The 20,827-nt window shown below is 38.6% G+C and overlaps 2 protein-coding genes across 4 annotated transcripts in view; one reads left to right on the top strand and one right to left on the bottom strand.

Annotated features, from left to right (window-relative positions):
• veph1 (ventricular zone expressed PH domain-containing 1) overlaps positions 1-20,827 on the bottom strand; it is an 81,844-nt gene that overhangs the window by 39,478 nt on the left and 21,539 nt on the right. For all 3 annotated transcript variants that reach the window (XM_088427556.1, XM_088427555.1, XM_088427554.1), the window contains exons 4-5: positions 20,215-20,433; positions 17,224-17,398 (exon numbers count right to left, since the gene is read on the bottom strand). In XM_088427556.1, coding sequence (XP_088283682.1) covers positions 17,224-17,398; positions 20,215-20,433 — 394 coding nt within the window. The remainder of the gene's footprint in view (positions 1-17,223; positions 17,399-20,214; positions 20,434-20,827) is intronic.
• ptx3a (pentraxin 3, long a) lies at positions 1,813-11,890 on the top strand. Its single transcript, XM_088426768.1, has 4 exons — positions 1,813-2,109; positions 7,045-7,204; positions 7,407-7,831; positions 10,318-11,890. The coding sequence occupies exons 1-4, from the start codon at positions 1,959-1,961 to the stop codon at positions 10,983-10,985; spliced, it is 1,404 nt and encodes a 467-aa protein (XP_088282894.1). The 5' UTR covers positions 1,813-1,958; the 3' UTR covers positions 10,986-11,890.

Here is a 20,827-nt window from a genome sequence, read left to right as displayed (position 1 = left end):
AATACAGTTAATAATCTGCACACTCTCAGTAAATTAAGTATTGAATTTTGGCTCAAGCTCACTAGCAAAGTACAATACATAATAAATGGTTGCAAGTGACTGATATTTATTTGACAATAATTTAAATAGATTTTGTCAATCTTTGTTGAGAGGACTCTCAGCTCTTTTAACGTTTGATTACATTATATTGGATTAGATTAAATGATATTCGATCATAAATTATTGGCACTTTTTTAATGGGACATCTACGGTAATGCGAACTACAGTTGAACAGCAACATTTTCAACACAATTCATGATGCAAACAAGATCTCTATTCCACCCAGCTAACACAGGAAGCCTGCCCTGGATAAAGCAGCCAAAGTTTCAAATCCCATGAGGATGTCATTAGGTCCATCTGCTGAACTAAACACACAAAAGCACCCATAGTTACACAGGCATACAAATAAGGGCCTAGAAAACAGTGAAGCCAAAGAGTCATTTAGAAAAATGTGTCTTTTTCACGCACACACACACACACACGCACACACACACACACACACGCACGCACACACACACACACACACACACACACACACACACACAAACTCTGCATGGGGCAGAAATCAATCTTTTCTCTCCTCTTCCATTACCTGTTTCTCCCTCTCCTCGTATGTGAGTTGCTGCAGCGGCAGTAATATCTGATTACGACATACAGGCTACCTCCAACGACGCATTACTCACTTCTTTGCCGTATTTGCTCTCAGGCTGGGGCACTGCTCAAATTTCAATAGCACACAAGTTTTGAAATCTGGATAACCAGTATCCTCTGGTTTTATTTGAATGTGACCATTTTAAAATTCAGCATCACAAATGAAATCAAATGCACCACAAGGATTATTCACAGATGAGTTATTCCAAGGAGGGTAAACACGAAGGAATTGAACAATTACCTTCTATTTCTCTCTATGTGCAGTAATTCTGTAAAATAGGGTAAAAAATACTCCACCATTAGGAATTCCAGAGAAGACCCCCCCCCCAACACACACACACACACACATTATTACCAATTAAAGTCATTCATGTTTAACGTTTCAAGTCTTTTTATTTTGAATAAGTATGAAATGCTAGTGGTTAGCACTTCCACGTCACAGCGCAGAGTCTCAAGTTCAATCCCAGCACGCTACAGCCTTCCTGTGTGGAGTTTGCATGTTCTCCCCGAGCCAGCATGAGTTCTCTCTGGGCACTATAACTGATAGGACGTACTCTTCCCCAAAAAATTCAGGTGAAATTCTAATTTGAAGATTCCTGTAGAAATCGTATTATCATCTGACTACTTGCGGTTTTGGCCCAAACTCCAGTCGACGTATTTACAACCTGGCTTCTGTTTTGACATCACTAATAAACATTATCAGTAGTAGTGAAGAAGGTGATTGTGCTGACTATCTCCTCTCCAAAGTTCAAGGCAATAGTAGAGTCATGCCTTGCTCCTCACCAATTACTCACTTACAAATAAGAATCGCTCCAAAACCTGTAATTATGCCTCTTAACAACCTTCTGGGAATTTATCTGAATGTCAACCATTGATAGACAAATACAGGAAGGTCGCTGGGTAGCAAGTTGTGCGTGAGTTGAATTAAGAAAGCACCCTTTTTTTTTATCTCTATAGCTGGCTGGAGTGGACACCGCGGCTTCCTGCTAAGGATTGCTCAGCATTTAACAAGAAAGAATGGGAGCAGTAGAGGGCAGGGGGAGGATGTAGAGGGGGAGGGACAAAAATTGCATGAGGTATCAGGGAGGGAGCACTTGAAAAAGAGAGCGGTGGACCGGAGAAAGTGAGAGACCTGAGGGGGCCACGGTGTCTAACAGAGCATTTCCTCACATGCACGCAAACACAGAGAGAAAGACAAGGAGGCAAGCCATTTTCCCTCACACATCTGTTTTATTCTCCTACCTGTGGACACTCACAAAAAAAACACAATGCGAAGCAGCATGTTGTACTGGAGGCTCCCCCTGGCAGTGGGTGTGTGGTCGATGTGTGTTTGTCTGACTATGACCTATGAGGACGATTTCGAAGTCAACTACGCTGACACCTACTACAACGAAATCACAGAGGATGAGACACCAGAACGTAAGTGCTACACTCTGAATTTTATGATTTCGATGCTTCCCAGTTGGGGTTCGGATTTTTTTTCCTCACATGCAGATTATTCACTGTTATGTGAAAACAGAAATATAAATAAGCATAAGCATTTGTTTATTGAAACAGTATGATTACAGCTTGTAATACAGTGGAGGCTCCAAAATAAAGAGCCTTCATGTGCTCTGAAATTCCACAATAACTGTTGGTAAAAATAAGCCTCAAAGGTCAAGCAAAGCTTCATGTTCAAACCACATCAGATGCTGAGTGAGCATCTAAAGGTTATTATATTTTTCTGATTCATAAGACACTTTTAAAATCTTTTAATTTTCTTAAAATTGACAGTGCCCCTTAAATTTCGGTGTGCCCTATGGATGGAAGTCAAATTCCTTCCTATTTACCTTACCCTTATAGACTGAGATACAGTAATTTACATATTGTTTGCCATTTGCCGTTCTGGTTTGTTTCCCTTAGTGTTTTTGTAATGTGTCTTATTAACTTATAACCCTGAATATGTACATTTCCAAAAATAGACGTATTCATTGAGAGTGCACTTTACAGTTCAGTGTACCTCATGGTTTGAAAAACATAGCATCATTTTATTGATGGCTTTTTGTGTTTTTGTGATCTCATATCACCAACATAAAATGATACAAGTGGTGGTAAAAAGGGAAAGGTTCCATAATAACCCTGAGAGGTGGAAATCAAATTTCAATTCAAAGCAATTTTCGATTAAAAAAATCATTTGATTCAATTAAAAAGGATCTCTGCTTCAGTCAATAGATATGTAAATAATATCGATACTGAATGGAGACAACGTGTCTTTTTTAAGGAACAAGCCTTTTTCCACAAAAATAGCATGTGGACAACTGCTATTCTTCCAATCAAGCTATGCATTGTATAGCTTTTATAGTATAAAATAAGAAGAAACAAAAAGAGGTACAACAAGGTACATTGTCAATTCATGAGAAAATACAGTTGCACAAATGAAAAATACTAAAACTTCTCAGTACATTAATGACAACCAAGCTATTTCGTGTGAGCAGCTAAATTGAGAGAATGGCCAAAGTATGAAACATGTGGAAGTTTGTTAATATCTGAGCATATTGGGATCATTATCAGTCACAATTGCAACCGTATGGACAGTATTTTCATTCATTTATATGCATGTGAATAATACAGTGATATAATATGGGGTTTGCATCCATTGCCTACAGTATTTTATCTTGTTTTATTTTATCTTGCTTTCTTTTCTGTGTGAATATTTGTTCCTGGTTGCCACATTTCATTCACATGCGTGCGATTTATAAAAGCGCATTTGAATGAGGATAGTAGCCTGTGAGGAAGCAAAAAGGGTGCATAAAGACATGATTGACCGCTTTGGCACACACGTAATAACCATAAATCTGGAACTGAATTTATCCCTTATAGCTAGCGTAAAAGCAGTAACAAAGGCCGAAGATGTGCTCCTATCCTGCATCCCGACGGATAGAAAAATGTACAAGATTTAATTAATTCCAGCAATACCTACAAAACACCACAGAGGGGCAGCGTTGTCAAGTGCCTTGTGTCATCTTCATTTCCATTCTCTCAGGTATCTTCAAAGAGTGAAAGGTTTGATTTTATTTGCATTTTTAAACAGGAGACTTCATATTTAGCTTATACTTGATAGTGGGGTATGTTAAATTTAACAAAAAAAAACAAAAACATGATGATGAGCTCAACTTTAGGGGCTAGTTCACTTAATTCTATCAAATGTAAGAAGACTGGTAATTGCAATTTTGAGTTGACTTGGAAAACTTGAAGGGATTTCAACAGCTTGGGCCAAAATAAATACACCTCTCCCTAAAAAAAACTGTAGTCTTGAATGTTACAGCATAATGCTAGTGTGTGTGTATAAGTGCATGCAGGTGTATATAGTCATGTAGCTCACATTTTACATGTTTGTTGATTTAAAGCTAGTTAGAGGTCTCTTTGCACCGCCAGCAGTGAAACAGCAGCAAACGTCACACGGGAACACCCTGCTTTTTATCGAAGATCATTTTGGGTTGGATGAAACGACTCAAAAAGCGACCACACTAAGAGAGAACGGTGACGAAATGTATGTAATGTGTATGTAATGTGTTATGTATTATGTGCCTTCAGATTGTGCTGATGATTTGAAATTCTAACAAGACACACTAAAGCCTTTTGGGGAAATACGTGATGTTTAAAACACAAACAGCAATGTCTACTGTGCCGGTTGAACATGAAAATTATATTTATGTAATTTCATTTACAGACCCACTGAACGCTCCAAATGATTATTTGACCTACTTTACATCGAAGTAAGCAGCCAGAGCAGAATGGCTCAAGGAGTTTTTTTTGTTTTTTTTTCCCCTTCTGTCATTCTCAGGAGTTTCTCTGAACTTCACCAAACTGAAATGTACCTTTGTCTTATTACGGCAGAGAGCAGATTCTTTCATGGTTGATGTGACGTTGGTAATGAATATTGACTCTAGAGTGGGAACTACTGAGGAGGTATGGAACACTTTGCTGAGTGTTGACCCCTAAACTTGAGAACATAAGTTCACTCATCCTCAGGTTTGAGCTACTTTTAAGTTAATGCTGAGATTTCTGCAAGCTAAGTTAGTGAACTATTGTGCACTTTCAACACTGCTTTTCTCCTTATTTTGGTATTTACAGGATGGTTTCCATGTAGTGTGTCCATTTGAAAAGGGCATACCCCTGCACTTGGTGGGCTGCAGCTCCCAAAACATTACTGTGGGTGTGTAATTTTACACTTGAGAGGGAAGAGCAGGCAGACTTTGCATAGTCATGTTGAAACTGGTCCATGCAGCTCTCATAGTTGTGCTAAATGGACCTGAACAAGACCAGAGTTTGTTTCCAAGACCACCTCCTTAAAGCTCCACTGGTCCATTTGTTTGGTGTGCCCCAGGGTTTGGATGATTACCAAAATTCATTTTAACTAAACAAAAGTTGACAACGGTCAACACACCCTTGGTGTCAGACTATACATAGATAATTCCCAACATTGAATTGCTTCGCTATCCTACAGTAGAACAATGAGTGCCATTTTATTCCACTGTACAAGCCTTTGTCTTTCATCCTTTTGGTTTCTACAGAAAGACAAAAGCAATTTTATACAGAAGTGCGGAGGTGCCAGTGTGGCGTAAACATTTTTGAATGACAAACACGATCAAACATGATTGCAAGTATATTTGACGTATATGCAAGTACAGTCGGCCCCCGGCTTACGAGCACCCTGATTTACGAACAATTCGCCTTACGAGCGTGGATCAGGGAGAATTTTGTCCTCCGCTTACGAACAAACCTCTCGCCTTACGAGCAATTGACATGCCGGCCATTGAGTATATAGATATGTTCTCGTTTAATTGCGTCAGTAAAATCAACAGTAGCGACAGCATTAATCATCAGTAGATGCTTGGGGCAGTAACGTGAACGCTATTGCTCTTACAACGTCACACTGACTGTCTCACTCACGGTGTCTAAATATATTACCATTTAAGTGTAGTGTTTGTACAGCTAAAGGGAAAAACAGCTGACATGAAATTAAATGTGCCGATTGCAGGACAAAGAATTGTCATTGGTTTAAATGTGTTTTTTTTAAAATTAATTGTCAATACATTCCAACCGTTTAAAAAAAAAGTGCGAATAATTATCAGTCAGTCACGGAGATGCGAATATGCTATTGGTCGATTAAGGTCACCCGGTCTCACTCACCGAGATGCTATTGGCCGGCGTCACACGTCAATCACAGAAATGCCGATATGCTATTGGCCGAACGCCTTTATCTAGCTTGATGGGACAGGATGGAAGTAAGGAGAGAAAATTAGTGAAAAACGGAATGTTGTGAAGACTTTGCAAACTTTATCTGTTAGACATAGCTTCTAAAATTACTAGCAGCGGTAAAGAAAGAAATAAGAGGATGATGTTTTAGTATCTGCGTGATTTGCACTCTGACTGAAAGAGTTACTGTAACACTGTAAGAGCAATAGCATTTCTATCGCCGTGTCGACTTTGAGGTAGGGCTCTGTCCCCCTCTGCTTACACCCAGCGCAAGTCTCGTCGTTTTAAAGGTAAAAGCTATTTATCCATTGTAATTATTATGTAATGTAAGTGTACAGCAGATTATGTCACTCGATTTTAATATATGTATACAGTGTGTCGTTTTTACCTAAGGCTTCGGCGCGCGTTGCACGCATTCACGAATTAACATGGGTTTGGATTGCCCGCTATACGAGCAATCCGAGATACGAGCGTAGCCGCTGAACGGATTAAGTTCGTAACCCGGGGGCCCACTGTATGTTCAATCTTGTTTGCAGGGGGCATTCAAACATATTTGCTAGTGCATTTGAACATACTTGCAAATTTAAAAAAAAAAGCACGTTTTTCATATAGCCTACATTATTGAATACATTTGAGACTTAAGTAAGCATACACTAGCACAATTAAGTTGTTTATTAGTATTTTTTATGATATTATTTTGTCGGTTCCGCTTTTTTACCCATAATGCCATGGGACATGCATATGTGCAAAAGTACAAGTACAGTATGTTTGACTGTAATAGGCGAGAAGTTTTAAAAATTGGGTATGAAAACAAAAGCCTTCTTCTACACTGGAACCAAAACACGTCAGCGCCATTGGAGCAAGTGTTCAGCCCATTGTGAGGACTGTGATGAAAAGTCAATGTTCAAAAATCTTTTATGCCTTTCATACATTCAACTTTTTATACACACAAGTACAGTACATTGAAATGCATTTGACAGTGCATTTAAACGTATTTGTAAGTCAAACCTGTTTTCTCCACAATGTCACCTTCACCCTTTGATTATTTTAAAAGATAAATAGTAGGAGAAAATTGTCATGTTTACTGTTCTTTCTCCTTCCATCATCTGTCTGTAGCCACACCATCTGCTACACCCTGTAATTCTCCAGACCTCACTAAGTGGGACAAAATCTTCTCAATGCTGGAGAATAGCCAGATGAGGGAGAACATGCTTCTCCAATATGCCGATGACATTGTCAAAGTGGAGATGGGGTCTCTGCGTGGGGAAATTCTCAGGTCAGTTGGATGACTTAGAGATATTCGTGCAACAGTTGTACAGCTGACAACAAGCATTCAGGTCCCACTGAGTAACAGCTACAGTATATTTTCAAAGACTTATGATCACTTGAGTCAAGTAGAATATTTGACGTTACTGTATTTAGTCATAATGGATTAAGGTTACTCCATTTTGATCGTTGATGTTTGTTCCTTTGGATAGGTTTGTGGCCCAGTATGGTGGTTCGTGTGGGGTTGCGGTGGAGACAGCAGGAAGGAGAATGGCCTTGCAGCTGGAAGGACGACTGAGGGAATCCCTTGAACGATTTAAATTTGGAGATTACACTCCCACATCTGATGGTAATTCTGTTGGGAATTCAAACAACCTAGAGGCAATGCTACAACAGCTTCTTTCCGCCACCCGAAGCCAAGCGACCCGACTTAGCAAACTCGAAACAAGCTGCTTCAGTAACACAGGAGGCGCAAAAGCAACATCGCAACTTCCACAGGGTGGAAGAACCGGCCACAGAGAGCAGGAGGTCACAACACAGGAAGTGGCTTTGGAGGGGGTCTTGGCTGTGCTGCAGCAAACAAGTATGGAGATCCAGGATGTACTGAGCTCATCGCAACACAGAAAACTGCCTGCAGGTAAACTTCAAATTTCTCCCTTAGATCCACACGATCAGTTTCTTTTTTTCTTTTTTCCCCATTTTGTTTGTCCGGCTCGCAAGAGGGTTTAATCCAATTGGATTTTGTGAAGCATTAAAAAAAAAAAAGAATAGGACCTAAAGCATTATTCCTCTGTCAATAATACGTGTAGTAAATGATTCATGCAGTGGCAGTCCTGTCCGATCGCTTTTTTTTTCATTGAAATTATTAAAAATGCTTAACAAGTGTGCCACCGCAAAATGCTGTGAATCACAACTCATATGCCCAGATCAACATTGCAACTTAAGAGAGCAAATGACCAGTTACCATGCTCGTGTGAAACAACTTGATCAGTTCAGTGACAGAGAATGGAACACACGTTAGCATTAGCATCTTGTTGTGCAACTGCACAGCACAAGTAAAATTCTTCAATTGCTCCGAAGAGATTTATAATGGGCGGGTTGCCATCTGAGACACTAACAGACATTCAGCTTTGGTCCCTGTTGTATTATAAACAATCAGCCTTGTATTTCCTTTTAAACTAGCTTTATTTGCAGCTCAGCAGTTAGCACCAATGTATTTGACTTCTTCGTGAGTATTTAACATCTACTGTCGAGTATATCACAACAATGGTGATAGCCAGTGTCCAACATGTGACACAAAAACACATTTTATTCTGTTTACATTTTCTTGCAAATCAACTGTATTCTTAGAAGAAAAGTTGTACAACCACAGATTTTGAGTTTATTTATAATTAATCTCAATGTCTGGTCAAAATATGTGTCAATAACAATTGGTAAAAAAAAATCACAAAAATTTCCATTTACATAATGCTACATAAAAATGCTACACTGTTATAAAAAGGGGACCAAAAAGGACGTTATTTTCTTTTTACCTTTACTTTTTTCGAAATGTACTTTTCAACAGAATATTTACAGTTGACCCTCGCTATTTTAGGACCAGGCTGGCATGCAGAACAAAAATCTACATTTAGATGACACTCTCTGTTTTTAAGATATACATATGATTATTTCACCTGCTGCTGTTGATTGGCAACCAATTCAGGGTGTCCCCCTCCAAAGTCAGCTAGGATAGGCACCAGCAAGCCTGCGAGCCTTGTGAAGACAAGCAGCTATACAAAATGGAAGGATGGAGTAAGGAGACCCCCCACCCTTTCTCTGCAGTGTGTAACTTAACCTTTACATTGCTCAATTACTTTTAACATGACTCAATTTCTTTCTGGTGTCTATATATGTTGCATCACATACAGGTCACACTCAAAAATCGCAATCTCCATCCCGAAACATCAATCCATCACTTGGAAATTGTGATTCAACTATACTGAACTGACAATGAAATCAAATACCCCTCAAATGTCACGAAACTTCATTCATCAATGGGAATGGATAGACAGGATACGCATACAGTATATCCATTTAAATATACGCAATGGGAGATATGATCCCACCACAATCATGATAAACCCACACCACAAGCCCTGTAGATAAACAGAACCAGATGGGAACCACAATGAGAACACCCAGTGTGTTCAAGATGTAATCTTTCACCAATATTAAGTAAGTGGCAGAAATCTGGCTGAGAAGGCCCATCTAAATTTGGATTTTAGTAATAAAATAAGACATTCAGGTGATACAATAATAAGAGATTACAACTATGTATGTCTCAAATAATGAGTAACACTTCAGTTGGCAAACGGTTCAACCTTTTGTGCCAGAATGAATCCCAAATGGCAGCAAGCAGAAATTTCACTCTGTGTTCAGTAGAGTTCGATCTAAGGCTCCATTTTTTTAAACATGAAACCAGAACGTATATGATCAAATGACACCAGAAATGGTGCCCTCATTTAGTGATTGATATGATCTCACCCTCTACCCCAGTGCTTCTCAATTATATTTTGCAAAGCCCACCGAGGAAAGAGAAAACTTTTTGTCGCACTTTAACACTCGTCGCGCCAAGTATAAATATAGTTACCCTTAACAAAGCAAAAAAGCAAAAAGAGTTCACTTTCAACTGCTAACTACTTTTACAGCGTTTCTACAGATTCGTCTAAAACTGAAAAAAAAAACAAAATGCATCAAAATGCCAGAAAAAAAAGTTAATCCTTCTTTTATTGCAATTATACTTGACATGACAAAAACAAAGGCTTTTCCCTGGTGTCATCCGCACCCCCGCAGGGGGGCCCGCCCCGTTTTTTGAGGACTGCTCTACCATATCCTCCATTAAATGTCATTTGTTACTTGATAAGCAAAACCTATTCAAATAAGCTTAATAAAAAAAGACACCTTTTTTTCTAATTTGACTGCCTTGTCAAGATTGTCCTTTCTTCAGCTTCACAAAATTGGTCTTTGTTCTCCACCGCATCATTCCTTTTCAACTGATAAAAAGTACTATGTGAATATGACTAGCTATCATCAGATGATTGATTCATTTTTTTCATGATTTCCATTAAACTGCTTGTCACGCAGGTAATGAAATGGCAATCCTCTTCCCCATGCGTTCCCGTCGCATCTACACTGCGGTGATACCCGACGCCCCTCTTTCACTGTCCTCCTTCACTGTCTGCATGTGGGTGAAGCCAGTCACTGTCTCCAACAAAACAGTTCTGTTCTCTTACGGAAACCGCCGCAACCCCTATGAGATACAACTCTTGCTCAGCCACACATCAGCCCTGTTTACCATAGGAGGAGAGACTCATCTGGTGGAGGCACGGGGTGTAGTCAAGCCAAAAGGTCCTACAGATTGGCTCCACCTGTGCGGGTCTTGGTCCTCCGAGCAGGGCTTGGCATCATTGTGGGCAGGAGGGAAAAAAGTTGTTTCCACACCTGGAGTGGCGGAAGGTCACGTTCTGCCAGACGGAGGCTCACTACAGCTTGGACAAGAAAGGAATGGTTGCTGCCCTATGACCCCGAGCAGCAGCGGCAACGGGGTGCCAGGGTTTGAGGCGGGGTTCGATCCCAGGCTGGCATTCGCAGGAAAAATGACAGGCGTGAACATGTGGGACAAAGTGCTGTCGGAGGAGAAGATATCCCAGCTGGCTTTGAAAGAGGGCCAGGGCTGTGAGCAGAGGGGCAATATAGTGGCGTGGGGTGTGACAGAGATGGTGCCACATGGAGGCGCTCTATTCATCAACTAGAGTAGAGTCCCTGACGTTCATCAGCATTGTCCTTTTTCTTTCATGCTAAAACTGAGGAATCTTCGTGCAAATAGTTCACAGTTTATTTTTGTACCAGAATCATATAATCGAGGCCATATCTCACACTCGTAGCCTGCTGCAACACACAAACACTGTCAAGCATTCATCTTGGAAAACGTGTGTTGTGGCAGGAAATGTGCTGTAAGCGATGTTTACCAAAGACCTAATTAGGGTGAAAGAAAGATTCCGTTGTGAAAGGGAGCAAGTTCTGAGCCAATAAATAAAACAATTCAGAAGACATGAGTGAGTGTAACCGGAGGTAAAAAGAAAAAAAATAAAATTACGTTTAATGGTAACATTCATTTACTTTTATTGATACTTTTCAGTCACGTTAGTTTATCTAGTTTTGTCATACATGGCAAAAACCCATTTTTGTCATGTCAAACTTTGCTTACCTATATTAATAATTAGGAGCCATTTATAGTTTAGTCTGCTGGTGGACTAAAACAGGTACAGTGCAAATAGCTTTCCGATGTAATAAGCGAGGCAGCATGTGATCTAGCCAATTCTTGTGACTGAGAATTGCTGTGCATACTTTCTACCAAGCATAGCCAACTCCAGAATGAAGTTTAAATTGCAGAAAGCTAAAAGCAATATTGCGTTTTCCTTTCACTTTTCGTCTCACAAAGATGAGTATGTCCCTTGCATTGCTTTGTACTCATCAACATGTTTACATTTTCATTAATCTAGGTCTGCTTTTTCAGTTTTCCAGGCCAGCGCTTTTTTCCACTTCATGTAAAAGATTTGTATCTATTTCTTTTTCGTTATGCAGATGCGGTTGCATTTGTTATACAATGTTTGTCATTTGAGGTTTATTTGTTTAAATTATATATATATATATATATATATATATATATATATATATATATATATATATATATATATATATATATATATATATATATATATATATATATATACATACATACATACATACATACATACATACATACAGGGATGCACATAGTTTTTTTCGTGGGTTACACGCATGAGTACAAAGACATAGTATTTGAAACGCACCTTTTCTGTCATTAAAAACGCTATGCCGTGTCTTTCAATCTGTTCCACCAGCAAGAGTGCCGGAAAGCGACCGCGCATTTTCCAATAAAGATAGACCTCACAAAATGAAAGCTTCTTAAAAAATAGTAATTAAAAAATACAATAGTTGTAAATACTGAACGGTCAGTATGAGTCAAAAACATTTTAAAATATTAAAACACTTGAGACACATAGTTCAGAACTAGTTATTGACAATTATAAATAGCAATTGTACAGTGAAAATTGGCATTAGCTTACCTTGTCATGTATGCTAGTTGCGGCAGGGATCTTGCTGACAAGGTTTCCAAATACTGTGAATTCACTGTGGAAAGCGCCAGCATAACTCCGAACAAATCTTCTAACTTCTTAATGTTGAAGTGGCATCCCTCAGCGAGCGAGCATAATTCTCTGAGTGTTTTATTTTTGCGAACTTCACGTTACTATGGCCCCACCCTGAAGGGTTTGTTAAGTTACTGGTCCTATTTCACATGTAGACAGCTTTTTAGGTGTTGCGCTCAATGTGCACCTAACAATGATAGTGTTCTTGTCTTTATCTCTGATGAACTGAAAGTAATGGGCCTCTGTCCATCTTGTGTACATATTATCCATATTCAACCCAGGACTTTTCTCCTCTGAGCTTGCGGTGTTTTTGGTCAATCGGGGGGGGGACGTACCAAAATATTATGTCCTGGTACTCATGTGAGTAATGCACGAAAAAAAAAATATGTAAATTATGTGCACCCCTATATACACAGACACACACACACACACACATATATATATATATATATATATATATATATATATATATATATATATATATATATATATATATATATATATATATTAATGAGGGCAATGTTTACACGGTCAAATCTTTTGTACTATAACATAATTTGATTTTCTTGGTAATGTAAACAGGTGATACTGAATGTATTTTGTACAAAAATATATTTTGAATGCAGAGTGTGGCATAAATAAAGTCATAAAAGTGCATTTTGTTTGATTTGTTTGATTTCCGAGTTTTCCTTTACTTTTGATGCTAAAAGTTGGATTTGAAATAGATATAGAAAAAGAATAATAAGTGCAGAAAAAATGTTAAAACACCACCCCAAAAACGTTTCAAACGTCAATTACGTTGAAATTTGAATGCACATACATCTTGTTCTCATGCTAACAGCAAATGGAGACTTGTGCCGCACTCATACTATACAAACGTAATTGATGAACAGTTTCTTAGTGTAAAATTTAAATCTGCACTTCCCTTAAAAAAAATAAAATAAAAACTTCACCTTCCTTGTATCTTCACTATCGGCAGCACCCTAAAATCATAAGCATGCTTTCAATAAAATTAAAGCAAGAGTATTGTGTAAATTGTGTGTCCTGTGAATGATACATTTTGAACCAAACACATGCACAAACAGACATAAGGATTAACCTTACACAACAAAGCCCAAGTAAAACATTAGGTTTAGCTGATAACCAGATAATGATTTTTTTCTTTGCATTTTCTTAACCTCACAAACTGATATGCATTTACTGTACTGTCAGAGCCAGTCAGAATTTTCCACCAATTGCCTACAGATGTTGGGGTCACCTAATTTCTTAATTACAGCATTCCAAGCTCCTGCGACCCAAAGTTGATTTCTTGCGGCCCTATTAAGCAGCAAGTCTATTGATTTAAAAGTGAATCGATGTGCGAGAATCAATGTTACGGCCATGTGTGTGAAGTGGGTGTGCAAGGAGTGATCGCTTCTCTCTTTAGGAAGGATCTCTGCATAGACTGCGGCAGGAATTGGCAAACACCGTTGAAACGGGGCCCTCCCTGATTGGCCAGTACTACCGCCACAAATCTTAAAAGCTTCCCTAAAGTTTTTTCTGTGGTGGTGGTGAATTGGCAGCAGCAGTTCTCTTTGCTCTCAGACTCCAATTGTGCACTTTGATTGTTCTTTGTCCTCGTGCTTCGTTAGTTGTAGTTATTTATTCCACTTGAGAGATAAAACTTAAAGTGGACACTCCGTAAAAACGATAGCAAAACAGAATAAATCTAATCTTTTGTAAACTCTTCATATTTTCTTATGTTCATATCCATAAGTTCTATATTTGTTGCGCATTGTTAAGCGTGTTTCAGATTTCCCACATTATGAGCGATCAGTGAACGCCTCGTCAGTGTAATGTTGAATACGCTCGAAGCGGTTGTTCTTTTTCCTTGCGACGTGGTTGGAGTTCATTTTACCATAAACAAATAAAGTTGAGCAGCATCTGTGTTTCACCAAGTTTATGATTGTGTGTATATGCCGTAACAACCTGAGCTAACACGAGCTACTGTTAGCTGCAACAGGCAATTTGCCGCTAACAGCCAACTACATCTCCCTCCAGCTTGTCCCGTTATGGTAATTATTATGAGTAAATACGGGCGATATAAAAATGCACATCTGTGCGCCAAAACTCAGCTTATGTGGCTGACAGATCAATCTTCCTCAAATGGTGTGATTTTTTTTTTTTAAATCAAATTTTTAAGTTACAGTTTATAGGACGCACCCATACTTTTGCCTTTCATTTTTGGGGAAAAAAATGTGTCTTATAATTGGTGAATTATGGTAATTATGAGACAAAAATGGCGTATTTGTGACATGTATCAATGCATGCTGTCATCTTTAGCAGACATCTTTATCAAATAACAACATCGAGGAGTGATCGTTTCATCTTCCCAAAACATTTCTACCGCCTTGGTTAATCTCTTCATTCATGGATGGTTATTGTGGTGTTAGGTGCGAGCAAGTAAACAGCAGAGTGAGGCGCGAACCTGAGAGGAGCACATTGGTTGCTTGTAAGTTGCTCGCGTGTGCTGTTACCTCTCTTTGCCACAAATCAAAGGAAAAGCATCTCAGAATGTATTGCCCAGCTTTGTGAAAGCGACTTACTTATATAAATCATAACTCAAAAGCAAAATAGGCTAACACATGAATCTGGTAATACTTAACACTAAAGCTTTTTGTTTTTTTTTTTTACTTCATGCCTGTTCCCACCTGTACATTGCGTGTGTGTGCATTTTACTTCATGAAACCATGATTGTGGCACACACAGCAAACAATGAGATCCCAGCCGTGATTTGCGGTCAATCTGAGGTGAAAGACAGTCATGAAAGTTGTGAACACTGCAATGCGTTATCGACACTTCTGCTTTAAACACTTTGTAGCTTAAGATAAAGTACTTTAGCAACCGTCATTTGGCCTTGGGTGCATGCTTAACAGTTTGATGCCTTGCTTGACTGTGTCTTATAATTAGTGATGGCCGAGTGGGGCTTTGTTGGAGCTTCAATGCACAACACGTTCATGGCGTTCATGGATTGTTTGGGATTTGGTTTTCTATGCACATTCCTGTTTGACTACACTGGATAATTGCATGGTTTTTAGTTGACACAATAATAATATAACTGGCAATAATTATTGAGAACGCGATCATCTTTTGTATTATATTGTAACATCTTTTGTACACCAAAATAGGTTTTCACATGTGGCATGGGACATTTAAATGTTGCTGTTACATTCATGAGATGTGCTCCACAAGAAGAGACTGACGTCATTTCACATGGGGTGGGTGTAAATACAGTACACATTATATTATGGAACTGAGCAAAGTATGCTTAAGGTTCATTGGTAATATATAAATATCTATATAGTCATCTATTCTTTCTGATTTATCAATCTATAAATATCTGTTTAGTTAACTATAAAAAAATCAATCCACTGATTCGAAGCACTTACTTGTCACTAAAGTGTGTCTGACATCATAAGTCACATGACTAAACAACGCCTCGGCCCAGTGATTCAACGCAACTGCTATATGAGCTCCTGTGCATACGTGTCAGCAGCCCATCACTGCTTATAATACCATACTCTCAAGTATAAGACAGTTGTATCATCTCTTAACAATTTGGAGGACAATGAAGCTGAATGAAATCAAAGAATGAATTCCAACGATCTTGTTTATAAGGTTTATTATGCTTAGTCTAAAATGTTTCCCCTCTTTCAGCTGTCTGTGTACAAAACCAGCGTACTGGTTGATAAATGACATTTAAAAAACTTGACAGCCAAACACAATCATGCACATGAAACTAAACCATTCAATCCATATAGTTCCTTCACACACTGCTGCTGGGGGATACTTACAGTACATGGGAAGAAGTAAACCATTTTTGTTTCCTTGAGCTGTATTTGCAAACGTGTGCTTTGGATGTTTCAAATCCTGTGCTTACATAATACACCAAAGATATGTGTCTTATTAAAAAGCAATGCAGGGGTGAAATACGGTGCGTCAAAGCTCAATTTATGCACCCCAATCACACAAAAGCAGTTGGTACGTTAAAGCAGTCAAAGTTCAACATCTGTCTCCTGTGTGGTTGTGTCATAGTCTGGCTTTTTAAAAAGACCACCATCAGTTTGTCACTCCTGGTGAGAGAGTTGCAGCAGCAGGTTTTCTGCAAATTTATTGATAAGATCTTTTTGGCATCCTTACCAATTTCCTCTCATTTATTTCTAACTCATCTTTCTCACAGATTAAAGCAAAAACATGCTCTCAGGGGTCAAGAATTTCCCTACTTCACAGCTGACAAAGCATTGACCTGAAGCAAAAAAATAAATAACTATATAAATATTTTTTTTAAACCCATATTCTGTTCCCTTCGTGTCATGTTGTAGTTTTAGGTTAGAGTTTTTATCCAATCAGAATTCAGCTAACTTGTGTGGCAAAGCAGAAAGCTAATCCTTTATGAAATTAAACCATATATCAAATCATCAGGTGATTAATGAGGCCATAAATGTATAAAATACATGATGGGATTTCAAATGAAACATGATATCTAAGACTGCTTTCATTTTGAAATCTGACAATGTATGATCAAGACATGCTGTATAATTTCCTTCATCAAGGTTCATCATCCCCCTCCTCCAGCCATGAATGGTTTTCAAACTTTAAGAAAGTGTATACGTGGTATCGTCTCTGCCATTTATTTTGCATTGTTTTCTGCTATTTAGTTCATACTGTATTATTTTTTTGCCATTTGCAAAAAAACATGCCCTCCTCTGCTATTGGACAGAATATGTATTTGTCATATCTGCATAATACTATACTGACAAACCTGCAAGCACGCTGAGCGTCAAGGCCTCTGTATGTTCCGCAAGTAGATCGACTTCAACTATAGCAGCCAGTGAGAGATAACTTGACATGTTCCTCCTCAGCTCTCTGTTTGCTGTATGCAGGAAGCGCACCGCCACTGGGACAGCCAACACCATGACTGATGGACAACTGTAATTCTGTAAAAAAAAAAAAAAAAAAAAAAGAGGAAGGAAGATGAGGGAATAGGCAACTGCAAAACAGCAAAATTGTTTTGACCTTGGCGAAAACATACAATACCCAAGAGTGCAGACCTCCGCAGAAGCTTGAACATTGTCACCGGTGATTTTTTTTTTTTTAAGATCACAATGTAGGATCTTAATACAAAATAGGTTATATTTGATTCAGATTGAGAAAAATAATTATTGATCAAAAAAGCAGAAATGACATTTTATTAAATCTTGATTTTGAATGTTTGCGCACTTAAAATAAGCAACTGCATTCAGTGTCTCAATTTTTCCAAAGAGAGAGCAAAAGGGCCTTCGTTTTTTTGTTTACCTCATCTTTTGTGAGTAAAGTCTGTCTGATACTGCTGCAGAGCAATAAACACAACAACTAATCTGAAAAAAACAGTAATAACACAAGAGTCAATAGAAAAGGCTGAGAGTTGCAGCATGCCGCCCCCCAACTGCAGAAAGTCATCAGTAGGTGGACAGAGATGTACTAGCGCCCTCAACTGGTGAAACAAATATGGCTATGGATATGAGTGCATGAGTTTGTGATGAAGACAGCAAAATGGAGATTTCAACATCTCTGTCTTAGTTCAAGTGTGATATCTTCCAACCCTTGAAATACTTCTTCCACACCAAAATAATCCAATGATGTGTTCATGGGCCATTCTTTGTAGACTAGAATGCAGTCAGGCTGGAAGAGAGTAGGGCACGTCCGACAATATATGAAGAGTTGAACCGATGACTGTGCCAACACATCCATCTGTCTGTCTAGCTATTATCTTCGTCAGTTATCCTCACAAGGGTTGCGGGCTTGCTACAGCTGTCTTCAGCAGTAGACGGCATATACCCTGAACTGGTTGTCAGCCAGTCGCAGGGCAAACGCTACACAGAAAGACAGACGTGCTAAACAGCCTTCCACTGTGCCACCCCATATATGTTAAATTGAGTTATACAGCAAGTCCCAACCAGTGAGCCTACCGCAGATCAGTAAATACTCGAAATTTCCTATTTGTCTACATCAGTGGTTCTCACAAATTTTACTTTGCTCTTGAAGTACCACTGCGATAACAAGCATTAGTGATGTAGCATAATAAGTCCAATTCATCAAAAAACAGGCAGAGGTTTTATTCCCAAACAATATATTGAGTTATTGTTTAATATATTACAAGACCATTGTTACAATGCAGTTTGAACAATGAAGCAGCGCTCAAAAAACAAACACTGCACTTTAATAAAAATGAAATAAAAATGATTGTTGTTAACATGTAAAAGCTAATATAATCATGCATACATTGTTTGAAAAGAGACAGTATCTAATCAAATGCACATGTTTGTATTCAAATTATTTGAAAAAAGTTCAATGGAACATTATGTACTGCTTGAATATACTTGAAACTCATTTACGTACGACTATCAGTACTCAACAACATGTTGGGAGCCAATAGTAGGGGGAAGATCACCTAGAAAGCAATCTTTCTTACCATTCGAAATGTTAATTCTACCAAAATAACTCATGGTGTATTTTTAATTAACTATTAATTGTCACACTGGAGGTCAGACACGGCTGCCAGTGACACAGCGGATCATACACCATTTTAGTAGAAGTTCAGTATATGGAGGGTGAAAACCATTCATATTCGGGGTGTGTGTGTCCTGGTGCATATGTGTGTGCATTTTATTTTATTACAACCTACTGTGCTATCAATGCCTGAGTGATTGTTCAGTGTTTAGTTGTCCGGCTCCAAATGTGCTAAAGAGGACAGTTTGAGCAGCTGAGGATGAAACGACAGAAAGTCAAAGTGACAACAGAAGGACAAAAAAGAAGAGACAGATGGTCAGAGGGTAAAGAAAAAGAACTTGCAGCTGAAGCTGAAGCAAGACCATAATAACTGTCAGCAGAACAGGGAACTGCTGTCAACAGTGTGTGCTTGTGCATGTACACGTGCATGTGTGTTCTTAAGACGCTGCCTCATTACAAGGGTATTAAGCACATTCCTATTCCAAAGTGAATATGGGAAAGAAAAACACAGGAGAATCTGACTAATCTTACATCATATGGTTGTGGAGATCTGGAGTGGGAATGTAAAGACCCTGTGGTAACACTACATGGGTAAGACCCACCAGAAGGTGCTTTTCTCTCTCTCTCTCTCTCTCTCTCTCTCTCTCTCTCTCTTTCTCTCTCTCTTATCAGGGGGCACAGCGAGATAGATAACCATTTACACCACTCGAACTGTGGGAATTGAAGCCATGCTCTCTACCAATATAGTTATAAGATTTATAATGAATATATGAATAAATTATATATTATTCCTCTTTATACAATCATCATTTGTTTTCACGGTAACAGGCATAATTTGCAGGAATTGAAAGGCTGTAAATTGACAAAATAAATGGTTAAAAATTTCAATTTTCAATTTGACGATATCGCAAAAAATATTAATACATTGGTATTATTAGTTGGTAATATTGGTAATATTAGTACATTGGTAGTGTACAACAAATCAATATATCAGTTATATAGTTATAAGTTTTATAATGAATATATGAATAAATTATATATTATTACTCTTTAAAGCGGTGCATAAAGAGCAATATATGATGCATGATTAATTTCAGATAATTATTGCTGAAAGCATAATACAGTCGACAAGAATTCAACAATCTCGCCTCAACAAATTTTGTTGAAGTGGCAAGAGAGAACGCACTGCTTAATTAAGCGTGCAAGTTCATAACTGTATAGCTGACTTGTGTGTGATTGACTGTGTGTACGTGTGTGCATGTACCTGCAGGATACAGCTGGTAATGTCGGAGGCTATCTTGGTGTGGGGCGTGTCCTCAGTGTTGTCACTTTGAGGGGCGAGGTTATGTTCCAGGCACGACTCCCATAGCCCTACCAGGGCCGTGCTGTGCCTCTCGATAGAACTCGTCTCCCTGATGGCAGTGGTGATTCGTGTGATACAAATCTCTACCACAGCCTGATCGTTGTCATTGGTCAAATAATCCTGTATGAGAGACATAAATACGAATGAAGAGGCTAAAAAAAGTCACTCTACTAACTGCTTTGTGATTTTGTACCCATGTTACACACCCATTCCCACCACACACACACACACACACACACACATGGGTTTTTAGATTATCAGACAAGTTTCCTCACTATATTACTGTTACTATTATTATGACTGTTTGGTGGCTTCACTACGTCGTGGATTTTCCAAGAATATATATGTCGACCAACATTTATCGAGAATACCATAGATGCAGGGTTTTACAACACATTTCGCCACTGCTTGAGGGCAGCGCCTAACAGATGAACTGCAATAACAGTCCCGCGATTAGCATCATGTGGCGTCTGAAACTGTCTAAAATCCAATTAATATAAGGTCTTGTTCAGCC

Source organism: Hippichthys cyanospilos, chromosome 11 (assembly GCF_059441005.1).
Source record: "Hippichthys cyanospilos isolate Australia breed blue-spotted pipefish chromosome 11, RoL_Hcya_1.0, whole genome shotgun sequence".
Classification (NCBI taxonomy): Eukaryota; Metazoa; Chordata; class Actinopteri; order Syngnathiformes; family Syngnathidae; genus Hippichthys; species Hippichthys cyanospilos.
The sequence above is the reverse complement of the archived record's forward strand: the minus strand, read 5'-3'. Positions and strand labels throughout refer to the sequence as shown.